Below are 25,935 nucleotides of genomic sequence, written 5' to 3' on the forward strand. Positions count from 1 at the left end.
TTCGATCCTTTCTCCCGTACACAGTCAGCACGTCGATCCTTTGTCCCGTAGACAGTCAGCACGTCGATCCTTTGTCCCGTACACAGTCAACACGCCGATCCATTTTCCTGTACACAGTCAGCACGCCGATCCGTTTTCCATACACAGTCAGCACGTCTATCCTTTGTCCCATACACAGTCAGCACGTTGATCCTTTCTCCTGTACACAGTCAGCACGTCGATCCTTTGTCCCGTACACAGTCAGCACGTCGATCATTTGTCCCGTACACAGTCAGCACGCCGATCCTTTGTCCCGTACACAGTCAGCACGTCGATCCTTTGTCCCGAACACAGTCAGCACGTCGATCCTTTGTCCCGTACACAGTCAGCACGTCGATCCTTATTCCCCTACACAGCCAGCACGTCGATCCTTTGTCCCGTACACAGTCAGCACGTCGATCCTTTGTCCCGTAGACAGTCAGCACGTCGATCCTTTGTCCCGTACACAGTCAGCACGTCGATCCTTTGTCCCGTACACAGTCAACACGCCGATCCATTTTCCTGTACACAGTCAGCACGCCGATCCGTTTTCCTGTACACAGTCAGCACGTCTATCCTTTGTCCCATACACAGTCAGCACGTCGATCCTTTCTCCCGTACACAGTCAGCACGTCGATCCTTTGTCCCGTACACAGTCAGCACGTCGATCATTTGTCCCGTACACAGTCAGCACGCCGATCCTTTGTCCCGTACACAGTCAGCACGTCGATCCTTATTCCCCTACACAGCCAGCACGTCGAGCCTTTGTCCCGTACACAGTCAGCATGCCGATCCTTTGTCCCGTACAGTCAGCATGTCGATCCTTTGTCCCATACAGAGCCAGCATGTCTATTCACTGTTCCGTAGACAGCCAGCATGTCGATCCTTTGTCCCGTACACACTCAGCACGCCGATCCTTTGTCCCGTACACAGTCAGCACGTCGATCCTTTGTCCCGTACACCGTCAGCACGCCGATCCTTTGTCCCGTACACAGTCAGCACGTCGATCCTTTGTCCCGTACACAGTCAACACGTCGATCCTTTGTCCCGTACACAGTCAGCACGTCCATCCTTTGTCTCGTACAGTCAGCACGTCGATCCTTTGTTTCCTTCACAGTCAGCACATCGATCCTTTGTCCCGTACACAGTCAGCACGTCGATCCTTTGTCCCGTACACAGTCAGCACGTCGATCCTTTGTCCCGTACACAGTCAGCACGTCGATCCTTATTCCCCTACACAGCCAGCACGTCGAGCCTTTGTCCCATACAGTCAGCATGTCGATCCTTTGTCCCATACAGAGCCAGCATGTCTATTCACTGTTCCGTACACAGCCAGCATGTTGATCCTTTGTCCCGTACACAGTCAGCTTGTCGATCCTTTGTCCCGTACACAGTCAGCACGTCGATCCTTTGTCCAGGAAAGTCAACATCCTGATCCTTTGTCCCATACACATTCAGCACGTCCATCCTTTGTCCCGTACACACTCAGCACGTCCATCCTTTGTCCCGTACACAGTCAGCACGTCCATCCTTTCTCCCGTACAGTCAGCACGTCGATCCTTTGTTTCCTTCACAGTCAGCACATCGATCCTTTGTCCCGTACACAGTTAGCACGTCGATCCTTTGTCCCGTACACAGTCAGCACGTCCATCCTTTGTCCCGTACACAGTCAGCACGTCCATCCTTTGTCCCGTACACAGTCAGCACGTCGATCCTTTGTCCCGTACACAGTCAGCGTTTCGATCCTTTGTCCCGTACACAGTCAGCACGTCGATCCTTTGTCCCGTACACAGTCAGCACGTCGATCCTTTCTCCCGTACACAGTCTGCACGTCGATCGTTAGTCACGTACACATTCAGCACGTCCATCCTTTGTCCCGTACACAGTCAGCACGTCGATCCTTTGTCCCGTACACAGTCAGCGTTTCGATCCTTTGTCCCGTACACAGTCAGCACGTCGATCCTTTCTCCCGTACACAGTCAGCACGTCGATCCTTTGTCCCGTAGACAGTCAGCACGTCGATCCTTTGTCCCGTACACAGTCAACACGCCGATCCATTTTCCTGTACACAGTCAGCACGCCGATCCGTTTTCCATACACAGTCAGCACGTCTATCCTTTGTCCCATACACAGTCAGCACGTCGATCCTTTCTCCCGTACACAGTCAGCACGTCGATCCTTTGTCCCGTACACAGTCAGCACGTCGATCATTTGTCCCGTACACAGTCAGCACGCCGATCCTTTGTCCCGTACACAGTCAGCACGTCGATCCTTTGTCCCGTACACAGTCAGCACGTCGATCCTTTGTCCCGTACACAGTCAGCACGTCGATCCTTATTCCCCTACACAGCCAGCACGTCGATCCTTTGTCCCGTACACAGCCAGCACGTCGATCCTTTGTCCCGTACACAGCCAGCATGTCGATCCTTTCTCCCTTACACACTCAGCACGTCGATCCTTTGTCCCGTACACAGTCAGCACGTCGATCCTTTGTCCCGTACAGAATTAGCACGTCGATCCTTTGTCCCGTACACAGTCAGCACGTCGATCCTTAGTCCCGTACACAGCCAGCACGTCGACCCTTTGTCCCGTACACAGTCAGCATGTCGAGCCTTTGTCCCGTACAGTCAGCATGTCGATCCTTTGTCCTGTACACAGTCAGTATGTCGATTCTTTGTCCTGTACACAGTCAGCATGTCGATCCGTTGTCCTGTACACGGTCAGCATGTCGATCCTTTGTCCCATACAGAGCCAGCATGTCGATTCACTGTCCCGTACACAGCCAGCATGTCGATCCTTTGTCCCGTACAGAGCCAGCATGTCGATTCACTGTTCCGTACACAGCCAGCATGTCGATCCTTTGTCCCATACACAGCCAGCACGTCGATTCACTGTTCCGTACACAGTCAGCGTATCGATCCATTGTTCTGTACACAGTCAGCATGTCGATCCTTTCTCCCGTATACATTCAGCACATCGATTCTATGTCCCATACACAGTCAGCACGTCGATCATTTGTCCCGTACACAGTCAGCCTACCGATCCTTTGTCCCATACACAGTCAGCACGTCGATCCATTGTCCCGTACACAGTCAGCATGTCGAGCCTTTGTCCCGTACAGTCAGCATGTCGATCCTAAGTCCTGTACACTATCCGCATGTCGATCATTTGTCCTGCACACAGTCAGCACGTCGATCCTTTGTCCAGGAAAGTCAACATCCCGATCCTTTGTCCCGTACACAGTCAGCACGTCGATCCTATGTCACGTACACAGTCAGCATGTCGATCCATTGTCCTGTACACATTCAGCACGTCGATCCATTATCCCGTACACAGTCAGCACGTCGATCCATTGTCCCGTACACAGCCAGCACGTCGATCCTTTGTCCCGTACACAGTCAGCACGGCGATCCTTTCTCCCGTACTCAGTCAGCATGTCGATCCTTTGTCCCGTACACAGTCAGCTTGTCGATCCTTTGTCCCGTACACAGTCAGCACGTCGATCCTTTGTCCAGGAAAGTCAACATCCCGATCCTTTGTCCCGTACACAGTCAGCTTGTCGATCCTTTGTCCCGTACACAGTCAGCACATCCATCCTTTGTCCCGTACAGTCAGCACGTCGATCCTTTGTTTCCTTCACAGTCAGCACATCGATCCTTTGTCCCGTACACAGTTAGCACGTCGATCCTTTGTCCCGTACACAGTCAGCACGTCCATCCTTTGTCCCGTACACAGTCAGCACGTCGATCCTTTGTCCCGTACACAGTCAGCAAGTCGATCCTTCGTCCCGTACACAGTCAGCGTTTCGATCCTTTGTCCCGTACACAGTCAGCACGTCGATCCTTTGTCCCGTACACAGTCAGCAAGTCGATCCTTCGTCCCGTACACAGTCAGCGTTTCGATCCTTTGTCCCGTACACAGTCAGCACGTCGATCCTTTGTCCCGTACACAGTCAGCACGTCGATCCTTTCTCCCGTACACAGCCAGCACGTCGATCCTTTGTCCCGTACACAGTCAGCACGTCCATCCTTTGTCCCGTACACACTCAGCACGCCGATCCTTTGTCCCGTACACAGTCAGCACGTCGATCCTTTGTCCCGTACACAGTCAGCACGCCGATCCTTTGTCCCGTACACAGTCAGCACGTCGATCCTTTGTCCCGTACACAGTCAACACGTCGATCCTTTGTCCCGTACACAGTCAGCACGTCCATCCTTTGTCTCGTACAGTCAGCACGTCGATCCTTTGTTTCCTTCACAGTCAGCACGTCGATCCTTTGTCCCGTACACAGTCAGCACGTCGATCCTTTGTCCCGTACACAGTCAGCACGTCGATCCTTATTCCCCTACACAGCCAGCATGCAGATCCTTTGTCCCGTACAGTCAGCATGTCGATCCTTTGTCCCATACAGAGCCAGCATGTCTATTCACTGTTCCGTACACAGCCAGCATGTTGATCCTTTGTCCCGTACACAGTCAGCTTGTCGATCCTTTGTCCCGTACACAGTCAGCACGTCGATCCTTTGTCCAGGAAAGTCAACATCCTGATCCTTTGTCCCATACACATTCAGCACGTCCATCCTTTGTCCCGTACACAGTCAGCACGTCCATCCTTTGTCCCGTACACAGTCAGCACGTCCATCCTTTGTCCCGTACAGTCAGCACGTCGATCCTTTGTTTCCTTCACAGTCAGCACATCGATCCTTTGTCCCGTACACAGTTAGCACGTCGATCCTTTGTCCCGTACACAGTCAGCACGTCCATCCTTTGTCCCGTACACAGTCAGCACGTCCATCCTTTGTCCCGTACACAGTCAGCACGTCGATCCTTTGTCCCGTACACAGTCAGCGTTTCGATCCTTTGTCCCGTACACAGTCAGCACGTCGATCCTTTGTCCCGTACACAGTCAGCACGTCGATCCTTTCTCCCGTACACAGTCTGCACGTCGATCGTTAGTCACGTACACATTCAGCACGTCCATCCTTTGTCCCGTACACAGTCAGCACGTCCATCCTTTGTCCCATACAGTCAGCACGTCGATCCTTTGTTTCCTTCACAGTCAGCACATCGATCCTTTGTCCCGTACACAGTCAGCACGTCGATCCTTTGTCCCGTACACAGTCAGCGTTTCGATCCTTTGTCCCGTACACAGTCAGCGTTTCGATCCTTTCTCCCGTACACAGTCAGCACGTCGATCCTTTGTCCCGTAGACAGTCAGCACGTCGATCCTTTGTCCCGTACACAGTCAACACGCCGATCCATTTTCCTGTACACAGTCAGCACGCCGATCCGTTTTCCATACACAGTCAGCACGTCTATCCTTTGTCCCATACACAGTCAGCACGTTGATCCTTTCTCCTGTACACAGTCAGCACGTCGATCCTTTGTCCCGTACACAGTCAGCACGTCGATCATTTGTCCCGTACACAGTCAGCACGCCGATCCTTTGTCCCGTACACAGTCAGCACGTCGATCCTTTGTCCCGAACACAGTCAGCACGTCGATCCTTTGTCCCGTACACAGTCAGCACGTCGATCCTTATTCCCCTACACAGCCAGCACGTCGATCCTTTGTCCCGTACACAGTCAGCACGTCGATCCTTTGTCCCGTAGACAGTCAGCACGTCGATCCTTTGTCCCGTACACAGTCAGCACGTCGATCCTTTGTCCCGTACACAGTCAACACGCCGATCCATTTTCCTGTACACAGTCAGCACGCCGATCCGTTTTCCTGTACACAGTCAGCACGTCTATCCTTTGTCCCATACACAGTCAGCACGTCGATCCTTTCTCCCGTACACAGTCAGCACGTCGATCCTTTGTCCCGTACACAGTCAGCACGTCGATCATTTGTCCCGTACACAGTCAGCACGCCGATCCTTTGTCCCGTACACAGTCAGCACGTCGATCCTTATTCCCCTACACAGCCAGCACGTCGAGCCTTTGTCCCGTACACAGTCAGCATGCCGATCCTTTGTCCCGTACAGTCAGCATGTCGATCCTTTGTCCCATACAGAGCCAGCATGTCTATTCACTGTTCCGTAGACAGCCAGCATGTCGATCCTTTGTCCCGTACACACTCAGCACGCCGATCCTTTGTCCCGTACACAGTCAGCACGTCGATCCTTTGTCCCGTACACCGTCAGCACGCCGATCCTTTGTCCCGTACACAGTCAGCACGTCGATCCTTTGTCCCGTACACAGTCAACACGTCGATCCTTTGTCCCGTACACAGTCAGCACGTCCATCCTTTGTCTCGTACAGTCAGCACGTCGATCCTTTGTTTCCTTCACAGTCAGCACATCGATCCTTTGTCCCGTACACAGTCAGCACGTCGATCCTTTGTCCCGTACACAGTCAGCACGTCGATCCTTTGTCCCGTACACAGTCAGCACGTCGATCCTTATTCCCCTACACAGCCAGCACGTCGAGCCTTTGTCCCATACAGTCAGCATGTCGATCCTTTGTCCCATACAGAGCCAGCATGTCTATTCACTGTTCCGTACACAGCCAGCATGTTGATCCTTTGTCCCGTACACAGTCAGCTTGTCGATCCTTTGTCCCGTACACAGTCAGCACGTCGATCCTTTGTCCAGGAAAGTCAACATCCTGATCCTTTGTCCCATACACATTCAGCACGTCCATCCTTTGTCCCGTACACACTCAGCACGTCCATCCTTTGTCCCGTACACAGTCAGCACGTCCATCCTTTCTCCCGTACAGTCAGCACGTCGATCCTTTGTTTCCTTCACAGTCAGCACATCGATCCTTTGTCCCGTACACAGTTAGCACGTCGATCCTTTGTCCCGTACACAGTCAGCACGTCCATCCTTTGTCCCGTACACAGTCAGCACGTCCATCCTTTGTCCCGTACACAGTCAGCACGTCGATCCTTTGTCCCGTACACAGTCAGCGTTTCGATCCTTTGTCCCGTACACAGTCAGCACGTCGATCCTTTGTCCCGTACACAGTCAGCACGTCGATCCTTTCTCCCGTACACAGTCTGCACGTCGATCGTTAGTCACGTACACATTCAGCACGTCCATCCTTTGTCCCGTACACAGTCAGCACGTCGATCCTTTGTCCCGTACACAGTCAGCGTTTCGATCCTTTGTCCCGTACACAGTCAGCACGTCGATCCTTTCTCCCGTACACAGTCAGCACGTCGATCCTTTGTCCCGTAGACAGTCAGCACGTCGATCCTTTGTCCCGTACACAGTCAACACGCCGATCCATTTTCCTGTACACAGTCAGCACGCCGATCCGTTTTCCATACACAGTCAGCACGTCTATCCTTTGTCCCATACACAGTCAGCACGTCGATCCTTTCTCCCGTACACAGTCAGCACGTCGATCCTTTGTCCCGTACACAGTCAGCACGTCGATCATTTGTCCCGTACACAGTCAGCACGCCGATCCTTTGTCCCGTACACAGTCAGCACGTCGATCCTTTGTCCCGTACACAGTCAGCACGTCGATCCTTTGTCCCGTACACAGTCAGCACGTCGATCCTTATTCCCCTACACAGCCAGCACGTCGATCCTTTGTCCCGTACACAGTCAGCACGTCGATCCTTTGTCCCGTAGACAGTCAGCACGTCGATCCTTTGTCCCGTACACAGTCAGCACGTCGATCCTTTGTCCCGTACACAGTCAACACGCCGATCCATTTTCCTGTACACAGTCAGCACGCCGATCCGTTTTCCCGTACACAGTCAGCACGTCTATCCTTTGTCCCATACACAGTCAGCACGTCGATCCTTTCTCCCGTACACAGTCAGCACGTCGATCCTTTGTCCCGTACACAGTCAGCACGTCGATCATTTGTCCCGTACACAGTCAGCACGCCGATCCTTTGTCCCGTACACAGTCAGCACGTCGATCCTTTCTCCCGTACACAGCCAGCACGTCGATCCTTTGTCCCGTACACAGTCAGCACGTCCATCCTTTGTCCCGTACACAGTCAGCACGTCGATCCTTTGTCCCGTACACAGTCAGCACGTCGATCCTTTCTCCCCTACACAGCCAGCACGTCGATCCTTTGTCCCGTACACAGTCAGCACGTGCATCCTTTGTCCCGTACACAGTCAGCACGTCCATCCTTTGTCCCGTACACAGTCAGCACGTCCATCCTTTGTCCCGTACACAGTCAGCACGTCCATCCTTTGTCTCGTACAGTCAGCACGTCGATCCTTTGTTTCCTTCACAGTCAGCACATCGATCCTTTGTCCCGTACACAGTCAGCACGTCGATCCTTTGTCCCGTACACAGTCAGCACGTCCATCCTTTGTCCCGTACACAGTCAGCACGTCCATCCTTTGTCCCGTACACAGTCAGCGTTTCGATCCTTTGTCCCGTACACAGTCAGCACGTCGACCCTTTGTCCCGTACACAGCCAGCACGTCGATCCTTTGTCCCGTACACAGTCAGCACGTCGATCCTTTGTCCCGTACACAGTCAGCACGCCGATCCTTTGTCCCGTACACAGTCAGCAAGCCGATCCTTTGTCCCGTACACAGTCAGCACGTCGATCCTTTGTCCCGTACACAGTCAGCACGTCGATCCTTTGTCCCGTACACAGTCAGCACGCCGATCCTTTGTCCCGTACACAGTCAGCACGTCGATCCTTTGTCCCGTACACAGTCAGCACGTCGATCCTTTGTCTCGTACAGTCAGCACGTCGATCCTTTGTTTCCTTCACAGTCAGCACATCGATCCTTTGTCCCGTACACAGTCAGCACGTCGATCCTTTGTCCCGTACACAGTCAGCACGTCGATCCTTTGTCCCGTACACAGTCAGCACGTCGATCCTTTGTCCCGTACACAGTCAGCACGTCGATCCTTTGTCCCGTACACAGTCAGCACGCCGATCCTTTGTCCCGTACACAGTCAGCACGTCGATCCTTTGTCCCGTACACAGTCAACACGTCGATCCTTTGTCCCGTACACAGTCAGCACGTCCATCCTTTGTCTCGTACAGTCAGCACGTCGATCCTTTGTTTCCTTCATAGTCAGCACATCGATCCTTTGTCCCGTACACAGTCAGCACGTCGATCCTTTGTCTCGTACACAGCCAGCATGTTGATCCTTTGTCCCGTACACAGTCAGCTTGTCGATCCTTTGTCCCGTACACAGTCAGCACGTCGATCCTTTGTCCAGGAAAGTCAACATCCTGATCCTTTGTCCCATACACATTCAGCACGTCCATCCTTTGTCCCGTACACAGTCAGCACGTCCATCCTTTGTCCCGTACACAGTCAGCACGTCCATCCTTTGTCCCGTACAGTCAGCACGTCGATCCTTTGTTTCCTTCACAGTCAGCACATCGATCCTTTGTCCCGTACACAGTTAGCACGTCGATCCTTTGTCCCGTACACAGTCAGCACGTCCATCCTTTGTCCCGTACACAGTCAGCACGTCCATCCTTTGTCCCGTACACAGTCAGCACGTCGATCCTTTGTCCCGTACACAGTCAGCGTTTCGATCCTTTGTCCCGTACACAGTCAGCACGTCGATCCTTTGTCCCGTACACAGTCAGCACGTCGATCCTTTCTCCCGTACACAGTCTGCACGTCGATCGTTAGTCACGTACACATTCAGCACGTCCATCCTTTGTCCCGTACACAGTCAGCACGTCCATCCTTTGTCCCATACAGTCAGCACGTCGATCCTTTGTTTCCTTCACAGTCAGCACATCGATCCTTTGTCCCGTACACAGTCAGCACGTCGATCCTTTGTCCCGTACACAGTCAGCGTTTCGATCCTTTGTCCCGTACACAGTCAGCACGTCGATCCTTTCTCCCGTACACAGTCAGCACGTCGATCCTTTGTCCCGTAGACAGTCAGCACGTCGATCCTTTGTCCCATACACAGTCAACACGCCGATCCATTTTCCTGTACACAGTCAGCACGCCGATCCGTTTTCCATACACAGTCAGCACGTCTATCCTTTGTCCCATACACAGTCAGCACGTTGATCCTTTCTCCCGTACACAGTCAGCACGTCGATCCTTTGTCCCGCACACAGTCAGCACGTCGATCCTTTGTCCCGTACACAGTCAGCACGTCGATCCTTTGTCCCGTACACAGTCAGCACGTCGATCCTTTGTCCCGTACACAGTCAGCACGTCGATCCTTATTCCCCTACACAGCCAGCACGTCGATCCTTTGTCCCGTACACAGTCAGCACGTCGATCCTTTGTCCCGTAGACAGTCAGCACGTCGATCCTTTGTCCCGTACACAGTCAGCACGTCGATCCTTTGTCCCGTACACAGTCAACACGCCGATCCATTTTCCTGTACACAGTCAGCACGCCGATCCGTTTTCCTGTACACAGTCAGCACGTCTATCCTTTGTCCCATACACAGTCAGCACGTCGATCCTTTCTCCCGTACACAGTCAGCACGTCGATCCTTTGTCCCGTACACAGTCAGCACGTCGATCATTTGTCCCGTACACAGTCAGCACGCCGATCCTTTGTCCCGTACACAGTCAGCACGTCGATCCTTTCTCCCGTACACAGCCAGCACGTCGATCCTTTGTCCCGTACACAGTCAGCACGTCCATCCTTTGTCCCGTACACAGTCAGCACGTCGATCCTTTGTCCCGTACACAGTCAGCACGTCGATCCTTTCTCCCCTACACAGCCAGCACGTCGATCCTTTGTCCCGTACACAGTCAGCACGTGCATCCTTTGTCCCGTAGACAGTCAGCACGTCCATCCTTTGTCCCGTACACAGTCAGCACGTCCATCCTTTGTCCCGTACACAGTCAGCACGTCCATCCTTTGTCTCGTACAGTCAGCACGTCGATCCTTTGTTTCCTTCACAGTCAGCACATCGATCCTTTCTCCCGTACACAGTCAGCACGTCGATCCTTTGTCCCGTACACAGTCAGCACGTCCATCCTTTGTCCCGTACACAGTCAGCACGTCCATCCTTTGTCCCGTACACAGTCAGCGTTTCGATCCTTTGTCCCATACACAGTCAGCACGTCGATCCTTTGTCCCGTACACAGTCAGCACGTCGATCCTTTCTCCCGTACACAGTCAGCACGTCGATCCTTTGTCCCGTACACAGTCAGCACGTCCATCCTTTGTCCCGTACACAGTCAGCACGTCCATCCTTTGTCCCGTACAGTCAGCACGTCCATCCTTTGTCCCGTACACAGTCAGCGTTTCGATCCTTTGTCCCGTACACAGTCAGCACGTCGATCCTTTGTCCCGTACACAGTCAGCACGTCGATCCTTTCTCCCGTACACAGTCAGCACGTCGATCCTTTGTCCCGTACACAGTCAGCACGTCGATCATTTGTCCCGTACACAGCCAGCACGTCGATCCTTTGTCCCGTACACAGTCAGCACGTCGATCCTTTGTCCCGTACAGTCAGCACGTCGATCCTTTGTCCCGTACACAGCCAGCACATCGACCCTTTGTCCCGTACACAGTCAGCACGTCGACCCTTTGTCCCGTACACAGTCAGCACGTCGACCCTTTGTCCCGTACACAGCCAGCACGTCGATCCTTTGTCCCGTACACAGTCAGCACGTCGATCCTTTGTCCCGTACACAGTCAGCACGCCGATCCTTTGTCCCGTACACAGTCAGCAAGCCGATCCTTTGTCCCGTACACAGTCAGCACGTCGATCCTTTGTCCCGTACACAGTCAGCACGTCGATCCTTTGTCCCGTACACAGTCAGCACGCCGATCCTTTGTCCCGTACACAGTCAGCACGTCGATCCTTTGTCCCGTACACAGTCAACACGTCGATCCTTTGTCCCGTACACAGTCAGCACGTCCATCCTTTGTCTCGTACAGTCAGCACGTCGATCCTTTGTTTCCTTCACAGTCAGCACATCGATCCTTTGTCCCGTACACAGTCAGCACGTCGATCCTTTGTCCCGTACACAGTCAGCACGTCGATCCTTTGTCCCGTACACAGTCAGCACGTCGATCCTTTGTCCCGTACACAGTCAGCACGTCGATCCTTTGTCCCGTACACAGTCAGCACGTCGATCCTTTGTCCCGTACACAGTCAGCACGCCGATCCTTTGTCCCGTACACAGTCAGCACGTCGATCCTTTGTCCCGTACACAGTCAACACGTCGATCCTTTGTCCCGTACACAGTCAGCACGTCCATCCTTTGTCTCGTACAGTCAGCACGTCGATCCTTTGTTTCCTTCACAGTCAGCACATCGATCCTTTGTCCCGTACACAGTCAGCACGTCGATCCTTTGTCCCGTACACAGTCAGCACGTCGATCCTTTGTCCCGTACACAGTCAGCACGTCGATCCTTTGTCCCGTACACAGTCAGCACGTCGATCCTTATTCCCCTACACAGCCAGCACGTCGAGCCTTTGTCCCGTACACAGTCAGCATGCCGATCCTTTGTCCCGTACAGTCAGCATGTCGATCCTTTGTCCCATACAGAGCCAGCATGTCTATTCACTGTTCCGTACACAGCCAGCATGTCGATCCTTTGTCCCGTACACACTCAGCACGCCGATCCTTTGTCCCGTACACAGTCAGCACGCCGATCCTTTGTCCCGTACACAGTCAGCACGTCGATCCTTTGTCCCGTACACAGTCAACACATCGATCCTTTGTCCCGTACACAGTCAGCACGTCCATCCTTTGTCTCGTACAGTCAGCACGTCGATCCTTTGTTTCCTTCACAGTCAGCACATCGATCCTTTGTCCCGTACACAGTCAGCACGTCGATCCTTTGTCCCGTACACAGTCAGCACGTCGATCCTTTGTCCCGTACACAGTCAGCACGTCGATCCTTATTCCCCTACACAGCCAGCACGTCGAGCCTTTGTCCCGTACACAGTCAGCATGCCGATCCTTTGTCCCGTACAGTCAGCATGTCGATCCTTTGTCCCATACAGAGCCAGCATGTCTATTCACTGTTCCGTACACAGCCAGCATGTCGATCCTTTGTCCCGTACACACTCAGCACGCCGATCCTTTGTCCCGTACACAGTCAGCACGTCGATCCTTTGTCCCCTACACAGTCAGCACGCCGATCCTTTGTCCCGTACACAGTCAGCACGTCGATCCTTTGTCCCGTACACAGTCAACACGTCGATCCTTTGTCCCGTACACAGTCAGCACGTCCATCCTTTGTCTCGTACAGTCAGCACGTCGATCCTTTGTTTCCTTCACAGTCAGCACATCGATCCTTTGTCCCGTACACAGTCAGCACGTCCATCCTTTGTCCCGTACACAGTCAGCAGGTCCATCCTTTGTCTCGTACAGTCAGCACGTCGATCCTTTGTTTCCTTCACAGTCAGCACATCGATCCTTTGTCCCGTACACAGTCAGCACGTCAATCCTTTGTCCCGTACACAGTCAGCACGTCCATCCTTTGTCCCGTACACAGTCAGCACGTCCATCCTTTGTCCCGTACACAGTCAGCACGTCCATCCTTTGTCCCGTACACAGTCAGCGTTTCGATCCTTTGTCCCGTACACAGTCAGCACGTCGATCCTTTGTCCCGTACAGTCAGCACGTCGATCCTTTCTCCCGTACACAGTCAGCACGTCGATCCTTTGTCCCGTACACAGTCAGCACGTCCATCCTTTGTCCCGTACACAGTCAGCACGTCCATCCTTTGTCCCGTACACAGTCAGCGTTTTGATCCTTTGTCCCGTACACAGTCAGCACGTCGATCCTTTCTCCCGTACACAGTCAGCACGTCGATCCTTTGTCCCGTACACAGTCAGCACGTCGATCATTTGTCCCGTACACAGCCAGCACGTCGATCCTTTGTCCCGTACAGTCAGCACGTCGATCCTTTGTCCCGTACACAGCCAGCACATCGATCCTTTGTCCCGTACACAGTCAGCACGTCGACCCTTTGTCCCGTACACAGTCAGCACGTCGACCCTTTGTCCCGTACACAGCCAGCACGTCGATCCTTTGTCCCGTACACAGTCAGCACGTCGATCCTTTGTCCCGTACACGGTCAGCACGCCGATCCTTTGTCCCGTACACAGTCAGCAAGCCGATCCTTTGTCCCGTACACAGTCAGCACGTCGATCCTTTGTCCCGTACACAGTCAGCACGTCGATCCTTTGTCCCGTACACAGTGAGCACGCCGATCCTTTGTCCCGTACACAGTCAGCACGTCGATCCTTTGTCCCGTACACAGTCAACACGTCGATCCTTTGTCCCGTACACAGTCAGCACGTCCATCCTTTGTCTCGTACAGTCAGCACGTCGATCCTTTGTTTCCTTCACAGTCAGCACATCGATCCTTTGTCCCGTACACAGTCAGCACGTCGATCCTTTGTCCCGTACACAGTCAGCACATTGATCCTTTGTCCCGTACACAGTCAGCACGTCGATCCTTATTCCCCTACACAGCCAGCACGTCGAGCCTTTGTCCCGTACACAGTCAGCATGCCGATCCTTTGTCCCGTACAGTCAGCATGTCGATCCTTTGTCCCATACAGAGCCAGCATGTCTATTCACTGTTCCGTACACAGCCAGCATGTCGATCCTTTGTCCCGTACACACTCAGCACGCCGATCCTTTGTCCCGTACACAGTCAGCACGTCGATCCTTTGTCCCGTACACAGTCAGCACGCCGATCCTTTGTCCCGTACACAGTCAGCACGTCGATCCTTTGTCCCGTACACAGTCAACACGTCGATCCTTTGTCCCGTACACAGTCAGCACGTCCATCCTTTGTCTCGTACAGTCAGCACGTCGATCCTTTGTTTCCTTCACAGTCAGCACATCGATCCTTTGTCCCGTACACAGTCAGCACGTCGATCCTTTGTCCCGTACACAGTCAGCACGTCGATCCTTTGTCCCGTACACAGTCAGCACGTCGATCCTTTGTCCCGTACACAGTCAGCACGTCGATCCTTATTCCCCTACACAGCCAGCACGTCGAGCCTTTGTCCCGTACACAGTCAGCACGTCGATCCTTTGTCCCGTACACAGTCAGCACGTCGATCCTTATTCCCCTACACAGCCAGCACGTCGAGCCTTTGTCCCGTACACAGCCAGCATGTCGATCCTTTGTCCCGTACACACTCAGCACGCCGATCCTTTGTCCCGTACACAGTCAGCACGTCGATCCTTTGTCCCGTACACAGTCAACACATCGATCCTTTGTCCCGTACACAGTCAGCACGTCCATCCTTTGTCTCGTACAGTCAGCACGTCGATCCTTTGTTTCCTTCACAGTCAGCACATCGATCCTTTGTCCCGTACACAGTCAGCACGTCGATCCTTTGTCCCGTACACAGTCAGCACGTCGATCCTTTGTCCCGTACACAGTCAGCACGTCGATCCTTATTCCCCTACACAGCCAGCACGTCGAGCCTTTGTCCCGTACACAGTCAGCATGCCGATCCTTTGTCCCGTACAGTCAGCATGTCGATCCTTTGTCCCATACAGAGCCAGCATGTCTATTCACTGTTCCGTACACAGCCAGCATGTCGATCCTTTGTCCCGTACACACTCAGCACGCCGATCCTTTGTCCCGTACACAGTCAGCACGTCGATCCTTTGTCCCGTACACAGTCAGCACGCCGATCCTTTGTCCCGTACACAGTCAGCACGTCGATCCTTTGTCCCGTACACAGTCAACACGTCGATCCTTTGTCCCGTACTCAGTCAGCACGTCGATCCTTTCTCCCCTACACAGCCAGCACGTCCATCCTTTGTCCCGTACACAGTCAGCACGTCCATCCTTTGTCCCGTACAGTCAGCACGTCCATCCTTTGTCTCGTACAGTCAGCACGTCCATCCTTTGTTTCCTTCACAGTCAGCACATCGATCCTTTGTCCTGTACACAGTCAGCACGTCGATCCTTTGTCCCGTACACAGTCAGCACGTCGATCCTTTGTCCCGTACACAGTCAGCACGTCGATCCTTATTCCCCTACACAGCCAGCACGTCGAGCCTTTGTCCCGTACACAGTCAGCATGCCGATCCTTTGTCCCGTACAGTCAGCATGTCGATCCTTTGTCCCATACAGAGCCAGCATGTCTATTCACTGTTCCGTACACAGCCAGCATGTCGATCCTTTGTCCCGTACACACTCAGCACGCCGATCCTTTGTCCCGTACACAGCCAGCATGTCGATCCTTTGTCCCGTACACACTCAGCACGCCGATCCTTTGTCCCGTACACAGTCAGTATGTCGATCCATTGTCCTGTACACAGTCAGCATGTCGATCCTTTGTCCCGTACATAGCCAGCATACCGATCCGTCGACCCCTACTCACTGGTCCATTGCCAGTACACGCTGCTGCATGCTGCTCTGTGTCCCGGCATCCAATTGCTGGGCTTTGCTTTGAATTTCCTGGTTGACCATTGCCTGGAACTGACCAACACACACAAAATGCTGGAGAGACTCAGCAGGTCAGGCCTTGTGGAGAGGAATAAACAGTCGGCATTTTGAGCCGAGATTTTTAATCAGAACTGGAAAAAAAGGGTGTAGAAGCCAGAATAAGGCGGAGGGAGAGGGAGGTTAGAAGGTGTTTGGTTAAGTCAGGCTGATGGAGGAGGGGGATGAAGTGAGTAGCTGACTGGACCAGTGGAGAAAGGGAATGACGGAAGGAGGCATTAGGGAAAGTGATTGGCAGATGAGAAGAGGTACGGAGGGAGCCAGAGTGGGGAATGGAAGGGGGGGGGGGAGAATTACTGTAAGCTGGAGAAATCAATGTTCATGCCATCAGGTTGGAGGCTCTGCAACAAGCAGGATTTCCCAGTGGCTAACTACTTTTAGTCCAATCCCCATTCCCATCCTGGCACAGTGGTTCATGGCCTCCTCTATGGCCATAATGAGGCCACTCTCAGGTTGGAGAGAGTGCATGAGTATAGATTTCTCTAACGTCTAGTAATTTTTCACCATCCTCTTTCTCTCTTTTTTCATTCCCCCCTCCCCTCTGGCTTTTCCTCACCTAACTTTCACCTCCCCCTTCCTTTTCTCCTATGGTCCATGGAGCTCTCCTATCAGACTCCTTCTTCAGTTCTTTACCTTTTCCGCCTTTTATCTTCATCCTTTTCAATTCATTGCTCCTCCCTCACCCAACTGGCTTCTCCATCTATCCTGTCCAGCTTGTCCTCCTTCCTTTCCAGTTCCGATGAAAGGTCTCTGCCCGAAACGTCAGCTGGTTATTCCTTTGTTCCTAGATGCTGCCTGACCTGCTGAGTTTCTCCAGCATCTGCAGGATCTCTTGCTTCTGATTACCTGGAAGTGATCCATGTCTCCAGTTACACCTCTGGACATGCCCAGGACATGCCCTGGTCAAGGTGGTGGTACAGAAGCCTGAAGACACACTCTGTTTCAGGAATTGCTTCTTCCCCTCTGCCTTCAGATTTCTGAATGGACAGTGAACCCACATACAACACCTCACTATTTTGATCCTCTCTTTTTGCACTACTTATTTAATATGCTTCTTGTAATTTATAGTTTTTATTACATATTGCAATGTACTGCTGGAAAACAAATTTCACAACACATGTTAAACCGAATTTTGATTTTCAGGTCATTAGACAACCTGCTACCTTGGTATTTTGCAGTGAAGTTGACTGCAAGTGAGATTTGAATAAACAGACACCAGACTGTACTGTGGGCTAAAGCATATTATTCAGACACATTAAACATCAGGTTTAATAAATGTAGGACAAAAGGCTATTTATAACAAAATGACTTTTTTTTTTAAAAAATACACCTCTATGCATACAAAATAGTTAAGTTTCCTAAACAGGCTGTGCTATTGTTACAAATGAGGTGGAAAACCCCATGAAGTGAAACATAATACTAACAGCTTTGAGTAGCATGTTCAGCCTTTCACCCTTCACTCACATCTGTTCCTCCGATAACCTTTCATTTCATGTTGTCTTTGTTGACTTAGTAAGCAAGGGCTCATTTGATGGAAATACACAGGCCGTCAGCTGGATCTGGGATTGTCATCTGACCATTTAATGTACAGAATTTAAGAAGAATCCATTTACACCAGCTGCTACCCTTTGGCTCATTTCAAAGTAACATCTATAATAGTTAGTGATATATTCACAGGGTGACATTGGAGCAGACTGGAGCAATAAAGCAGCCTAGTCTTGCCGCAACAAACTCTACAGTGGAATGGTTACAGTAGTATTAGAAGAAAAGCATTGAGAAAACCTTTATTAACTTAATTAGGAAAGAGGTGTTATTGGTTCTGGTTCTTCAGGGCCTGTGAAAAAATTGCCAGTAAGGAACACTTGGGGAGCAGTAAGCATTAGATCACAAAGTTTAGGCCAGAAACGCTGAGGGTCAAGGAAGGGAACTTGTAAATTAGAAGATTTCTAACATCAGTGGGAGCGAGAACAGAACTATCTCGGATATTATGGAACCAAAAATAGGCAGGTAAAAGTATGAAAGAAGAGTGGTTGACCTTTAATGAACAAACACATTAGGCACAAGCTGAATACTGTACATTCAAAGGCAGGGTGTGAGGAGGGGCGGGGGGGAAGGGAGCACACCAAAGCCCAAGCCCCTGGGCTCACAAAGGAGAGAGTAGCTGATGTAGGAATACAGCCATATAAGGGGTCATGGAATGACAAATAAACAAAGAGAATGGGAACGAGCGGTGAATTGAGAGCAAAACCTGAGTCTCCTACAGGTGAAGAAAATGTACCATAAAAGGGTTGGGACTGAGAACTCTGAAAATGCAGAGACAAAAGGCAGAGCTGGAATACTCTGTGTCAAAATCTCAGAAGAAAAATGAATAGGGTGAGAGTGATTAAATTAAGAAAGGTTGGCTTTGAGCAACCAGGTCACCAGGTTTGTGTGGGACATGAGGGAGGTCTGGTGAAAGCGACAAGAGGGCCTGCAAAACCCTTTTATCTCATGTGATACAGGAGAGGTGATAGAGCTGGAAAGTGAGAACTTCAGTAAGGACATGCTAGGTGATTTAACATCAGTCGTGAGAGAAACTCTCGGAAATAATAACCTGAGAAACAGTATCAGGCACTTGGAGATACTTGTTGACGATGAAGATTCAGCACAAAGGCGTTAAAAGGCAAATTGTGTTTGGTTGCCTGATGGAAGTTGCTGCAGGGAAAACTACTGTGGTTTAGGTGAGATGCTTCACAAAGTTCCATACAAAGGTTTTATCAGCAAAACTAAATCCAGTGGAGTTAAAGAGACACTAGTGGAAAACAGTTGTAGTTCAGGACTGGGAGACAGTGGTGTTCCTAGGGTTAATGCTAGTACCAAACTCTTTGACATATGCAAATAATTGGACACTAAAGTGCAGAGTAAAATTTGCAATGAGTTTGGCAGAAAAAGAGGTAATATTGACGATATGGCACAGGTATAAAAGATGTCAGGAGTAGAGGGATTCGCGTGCAAATGTGAACCAATCCTTAAAACTGGCAGGGCATGGTGAGAAAGGTTAGTGGAGGACATGAGATTCATGGATTTCCAAAATACAAAAGCAGGAGAGGTGCACTGACCCCAAATCACTAGTGTGCCACAAACAATCGGTTCTAGTCACTGCATGTTAGGATGCAGACAGAGACCCAGACAGGATGCAAACAACATTTACATGAATGATAACAAGTTTGAGATGCTCCTGCTGCAAGGTTAGTCTGGAGAAACTATGATTGTTCATCTTGCAATAAAATGAAAGTTTTGACAAAATCAAGACAAGCTTATAAAACATGTAAGAAAAAGGGAGTTCAGATTTGCATAAGGTTCAACAACCAGGGGCCCAGATTTATTATTTAGGCCATCTAATATAAGTGGTACAGCTGATATGTTATGTTCTCTCAGTGACTATGTAGATTTCTTCCCATGTTCCCAGAAATTTGTAGATTGGTAAACTGGCTGTTTTACCTTGCCCGTCATGTGGCGGAGAGTGGGAGAACCTGGGGGTAATGGGAGAGGGTGAAGTTGAGGTGAATATCAGGAGAAAAATGGGATGAGGATAAGATTTCCATAAGAAGATGGGTAATGGCTGGTACAGACTCAGTGGGCCGAAAGGACTGTTGCAGGCCAGTGTGACTACAGCATGAGGAATTTTCTGCCGTGTGCTGTGTGGCCTGGGACTGAAAACCTGGTGGGGTTGTAAACACTTGGCCATTCAAGGTGGAGAGGAAATAATCTGCAGGCGGGTACAAGGCTCAGCCAGTGGAGCTGATGAAATCCATCTCTGGGTGGACAGAATGGCCTTTCGCCGTCACACTACCCGTTCGGTGACAGGGGTCTTCAGGCTCTGGAAATCCAGTATGAAATCTTCATTCACTCCTGGAGCTGGGCACCACAGGAAAAGCCACCACTGACTGCTCAGTTCTCACAGTGCAACAGCTGGGTGTAGCTGGAACCAGGTAGATATCTGACTATACCAACATCCGGCTGTGTTCTCCAGCTGCTGTTAGTAAGGCAGCGGAGCTTAGAGAAAAAAAATGGAAGTCCCAGCAGCCAGAACGCTCCCATAGATCAGCATTTGTTTTAGGCCGAGAAATTTACACAGTGGGACTGTAACAAGGTACCTGAGGTGTGAACAGAAGTGCTGGTGGACTGTGTATGACACATCGAAGGCCACCATGCCTGTGGTGACTCAAGTCCACAGCACTATTCTGCTATGACTGCACTGTGGTAAGTGTGAGACCATGGGTGGCAATTACAGGGTACAGAGCACAGAAACACACTGTCACACACTGTATAAAATCCCCATCTATACCAGACTCATTTATCTGCAATTTGTCCTGAGCCTTGTAATTGTGTCAGCCATATCACATTGCCTCCATCTGATACCGTGAGCTCAAAACCACCAGAGTGTTATGAACACTGTTGCCCCCCCCCCCCCCCCGGTCTGGCAATAGGGCATCTTCAGACACGCAGTCACACCTACAGCTTCTCCATTCAGCACAATGGCTTGCAGCAGAGATCTCACCCAGTGAGTACAATTGCACAAGTGTCAGGGTGCACCGAGTGCTGGGAGAAGCACTGACTCGGCAGAGCGACCGTGTGACTGACAAGATGCCAGAAGACTGAGGGATCAGGCATTTAGTGATAGCAGTGTGGCTCAAGGGAGCTTCTGGAACCATGGACATGGTGGGGCCGTGTTTGATGTTGCACAGTGCATAAAGAGATCCTTCATCCCATTGTCACCATCTACACTAATTTCACTTCTACAGAGCTATGGTCAAACTAAATGACCTAATGATGCCTAATTAAATTAGTTACCTATGCTACGTCCATGTCCCTCCATTCTCTGCACATTCATGTGTCTTATCTGAGAGCCTCTTAAATGGCACTATGGTATTTGTCTTCACTACCAACCTTGGTGGTGCATTACAACACATGCCATTTTGTTAAAAAAAAGTGTAGCTACCTCCTTTAAATTTACCCCCTCACACCTTAAACGTAGGCCCTTTAGTATTAAGCATTTTGACCACGGCCAAATTATATCAGCGTCTCACCCTCTTGTAATCTTATAAACTTTTATCAGCTCTTCCATCAGCCTCCAAAGCTGTAAGAGAAAACAATACAAAGTTTGTCCAACATCTCCTTCGAGGACATGCATTCTAATCTACAAAGCATTAGGGTATACCTCTTCTGTGCCACATCCAAAGCCTCCAACATCCTTTCTAGAATGGGGTGATCATATTGAATGCAATAGTCCAGATGCATCCTTACCAGAGTTTTATAAAGCTGCAGCATAACTTCCTGACTTTTGAACTCAGTGTCTCGACTAATAAGGCACACAAGCCATACGCAGCATGAACAGTGAGGGATGGGGAGCTTATTACAGGCAGACCACAGCACGCAATGTGAGTGACAGAGAGTTCGGTGCAGGCAGACCACAGCAATGATGGTGAGTGACAGAGGGCTTGGTGCAGGAGGGTCCCAGTGTGAAAGGTGACAGAGAATTCAGTGCAGGAGTGAATGGTGAGTGAGTGGTAGCTCAGTACAGGTGAGACAGTCTACACGACTCATCCAGTAGCCATCACAAGATCATTTACCAGCATCCAGTCTGTATTATTCACTGTCTTGGGATGCAACAGCATCTCTAGATCCTTCTGAAACACTGAGAGTCTCTCTGCCTGCACACTTTCAGGTTGTGTGTTCAATTCCAAAAGCCCTCGGGGAGAGAACTTTCTGACCCTTCACACTAAACAAATGCCATTTCGTTTTACTTTTGATATTGAAGTTTCCCACCATCTTTCCAACCCTTTAGCTTGAAATTTTGTAAACCTCTTATCAGGAAGTCATCCCTCAGCATCCCATCCTCTCCTGATAAATGAAACAGATGGGATAGTGGTGCCACTGCCTCTCAACTCCTGTGACCTGAGTTCAATCCTAACCTCAGGTGGTCCCTGGATCTCTGTGGCTTTTTCCTTCAGTGCTCCAGTCTCTTCCCATATCCCATATTACTGGCCTCTGCAAAATGCCCCTAGTATATAGGTGTGTGGCAGAACTTCGAGGGAGTGCAAAGGGTGGGAAAGTGGGAAGAATTACACTCAAGGTAAATGTAGGATTAGTTTCAATGAGTCATTGACGGTTGGCATAGACTGGGTGGGCTGAAGGGCCTGATTCCTGCTGTAACTCTCCATGTAACATTCTGTCTTGATTATTTCCCTGATAGATCTCTTCTGCGGCCTCTCCAGTGTTATCAGCTCCTTCCTGTGGGACAGCCATGAGAACTGCACTGAATAACCATTCCACAGTGAAATGCAGGCCTGACCAGTGCTATTTAAAAGTGTAACCGACCTCTCTGTTTGTGCTTCAGGACCTGAGTAATGAGTATCCAAAGTGCCTTCTTCATCATTGACCTGAACAGCATAAATCCTTGGGCTTGTACAGATCCTCTGTTCCTCAGTACTCCCCAAGGCTCATCCATCTTCACACAGTTAGCTTTGCCAGAAGGACTGTAGTGTGACAGATGAGAAGCAAGCAGAGGTCAGGTGGGGAGGGGTGGTGGAGGAGGAGAGGGAAGACAGTGTTACTATTGTGTTGTTCGTGAACTGACCGAGGTAGGTGGAATGCTTGACACTTTGGGACAGTGCAAAAAGGTGTGTCACAGAAACCAAGGACCTTTTGGTCTGGGAAAGGGAGAGTGCAACTTGCTCATGGGATGCATGGGCTGTGGGAGTCCTTCAGAACAGAGGGCGGAGAGACAAAATGGTCCAGGTTCTTGATACATCTGGTCAGTTTGATTACAAGATCTTGATTTGTAAAGCCTTGAAAAGTATACAGTGTACTAAGAAATACACACCTATTTATATATATTTATAAATAAAAACTTTTTTAAAAAGAAGGCAAGTAATTGCATCCAGAGCACTGATCGCATATCCACTGCTTTTAAGGCTTAACGTTCCGGTAATATGAAACCAGTCTCAAGAACTGTTTGAACAAAGAGGTCGCTTAACATGAATTGTTATCAGAGACATAATCGAACTCCTTGAACATGATTTGTTCCTTCTCACTGAGAATGCGAGGCTCCCTTGGGGGTGTCAGTTTTGCTTCTTCTGCTGTAAATTCCTCATCAAAGTTGCTGACATCTTCCCGATCTTTGATGGTAGGTATGAAAGGTGGCTTCACTTTCTTTGCCAGTAAGGCTTCCCAATCTATTTCCTGAGAATTTTAAAATGTTAGGAGTTCAGCATTGGAAATAAAGTGAAAAAATGAACATTCATTTCAAAAATTTGGAGAAGAGGTAGTAAGCAAAATTTCTCTAAAGTGACTGAGAAGTTAATCACCACCGCATAACTACATGCACTGCCGAGGACGTTTTATAATAGAGTTTTAAACCAAAGTGGAGGATTTCTGAGAAAGGTTATATAGTATAAACACAGGAGGATTATAGGCTGTGTAAGAGGGAAGGATTAGATTGATCGTGGTTTACAGTGCCTTGAAAAAGTATTCGGGCCCCACAACTATTTTCACATTTTACTGATTTTCTAAATATAAAATATTGAAGCAGGATTTTTTGAACTAATCTACAAAACAGTGTGCAGGAGGTAAAATCAAAAGAAAAATTCCAAAACCTGTCAACAATTTAATAATAATTAAAAACCTAAATGGTGAGGTTGAAAAAGTATTCACCTCCTTCATAATTACTACACCAACTTTCCTCAGGTGCAATACTGTATATTATCTTACCAACTCACCCAATTCTTTCAAGTAGAAAATTGGAGGTTCACCTGAATAAATACCCCCTCTCTCTGCAAGATCCAACAGCATGGTAGACTTTCAACAGACCAAACCAAAATGAAGAGAAAAGACCATTCAAGGCAGGTCAGGGAAATGAAAATAGTGGAGCACAAATCCGGGGAAGAGTATATGACCATCTCAAAGGCACTGAACAAACAAAGTTCAGTGCAGTCCATCGTGAAAAAGTGTCAAAAATATGAAACCACAACCACAGTGCCCAGGTCAGGCCACCCCTCAGAACTTACAGACACTGGGGAAGAATGACACTTGCAAGAAGCTACTGTGATAACAAGTCACACTCAGTGAGCTGCAGAAGTCACTGTTGGCATCTGGGGATGAAGTTCAGGGCTCCACAATCACTAAGGCCTTGCACAAAAAGGCTATTTATGGAAGAATGGCAAGGAAGAAGCCCTGGCTAAAAAAAGAGCACATACTTATCTATAAAGACTTTGCAAAGCATCACTTAGAATATGTTGTAAAGATAGGAAAGGAGGTCTTGTGGTTGGATGTGACTAAACTGGAACTTTTTGGCCTCAACACTAAGGTACATGTGGCATAAATCTCATAGTGCACTTCAGCCAGGTAACACCACCCTTCCTAAGTATGGCGGAGGTAGCATCATATTGGGGGTGCTTTTCAGCAGAAGGGACTGGAAATCTGTTCAGGACTGATGGGAAAATGATGAAAACTGGTAAATACAGTGAGATCCTAGATAAAAACCCGTTAGTCTCTGCCAGAATGGTTAAACAGCAGGTCAACAACCCAAAGCATACTGTCAGGGCAACCATAGAGTGGCTTCAAATGAAGAAAATCTATGTCCCAGTCAGATTCATGACCTTACAAGACTGCAGTCCACTGCCACTCCCCAACTGACCTGGCACAGCTTGAACAATTTTGCAAGAAGGAATGGGCAAATCTTGCTCCATCACATTTTAGACAAGTCTCTATCAGCTTTGCACAAAGATTGTAATAGCAATGAGAGGCGGTTCAACTAAGTATTGAGCAAAGGGGGATGAATGAGCAAAGGGACATTCCAGTTTTTGAATTTTTAAGTTTTTCATGCTTTACAATTTTCCTTGTGTTTTTTTTTGTCAGCTCTACTGTGAAAAAAGGATCACGTGACTCAGAAATAAAAATTCTCAGTTAAATTAATCAAAATCCTGAGCTGTTATACTCATTATGTGAACAAAAGGTTGGGGCTTATTACTTTTACAAGGCACTGTATATGGTTTGGCTCAACATTTCAGCTGAATGGTCTGTACTGTGCATATAGTCTACATTTTAGATTCAGAAAGGAGCAGTGGTAAGACGGCAGTTACAACTGAGGTGACAGTAGGCAAATACAAATTATAATTAGACTATCAAATTATAATATACAAATAAGTATACAAAGTATTTATGACAGAACAACGGTCTTTCAACTTTACATGAGTCTTTCATAAGGCCAACATTAAACATTGGAAGAGAGCTTTACCACAGGCAAGCTGGGATATAAGTTGATTTAAGATCCGTGCAGTATTAAAATGTTATAAACAGTTCTGAACAGCACATTGCAGGAAATTCCTGGAAATCCTTTTCTTAAAAAGTTGTTACAGAACTTTCTAAATTCAGAGATACAACAAATCCCACCACAGTTGCCCTGAATTTAAATTCAATTAAAATGACCAAATAATTTAATTTAAAAATAAAAAGAACTAGCTTCAGTTGTGCTGACCTCAAAGCTAGTGAACTTTTGTAGAAGGCAGC

The 25,935-nt window shown here is 49.5% G+C and overlaps 1 protein-coding gene across 1 annotated transcript in view; it reads right to left on the reverse strand.

The window, feature by feature from the left end:
- Positions 1-19,935: 19,935 nt before the first annotated feature.
- Positions 19,936-25,935, reverse strand: part of pkn1a (protein kinase N1a) — a 139,287-nt gene continuing 133,287 nt past the window's right edge. The window contains exon 22 of the mRNA XM_059992076.1: positions 19,936-23,610. Within this exon, the coding sequence (XP_059848059.1) occupies positions 23,401-23,610 (210 nt within the window). The 3' untranslated portion in view covers positions 19,936-23,400. The remainder of the gene's footprint in view (positions 23,611-25,935) is intronic.

The sequence above is a fragment of the Hypanus sabinus genome, chromosome 16 (genome assembly GCF_030144855.1).
Source record: "Hypanus sabinus isolate sHypSab1 chromosome 16, sHypSab1.hap1, whole genome shotgun sequence".
NCBI classification, from domain to species: Eukaryota; Metazoa; Chordata; class Chondrichthyes; order Myliobatiformes; family Dasyatidae; genus Hypanus; species Hypanus sabinus.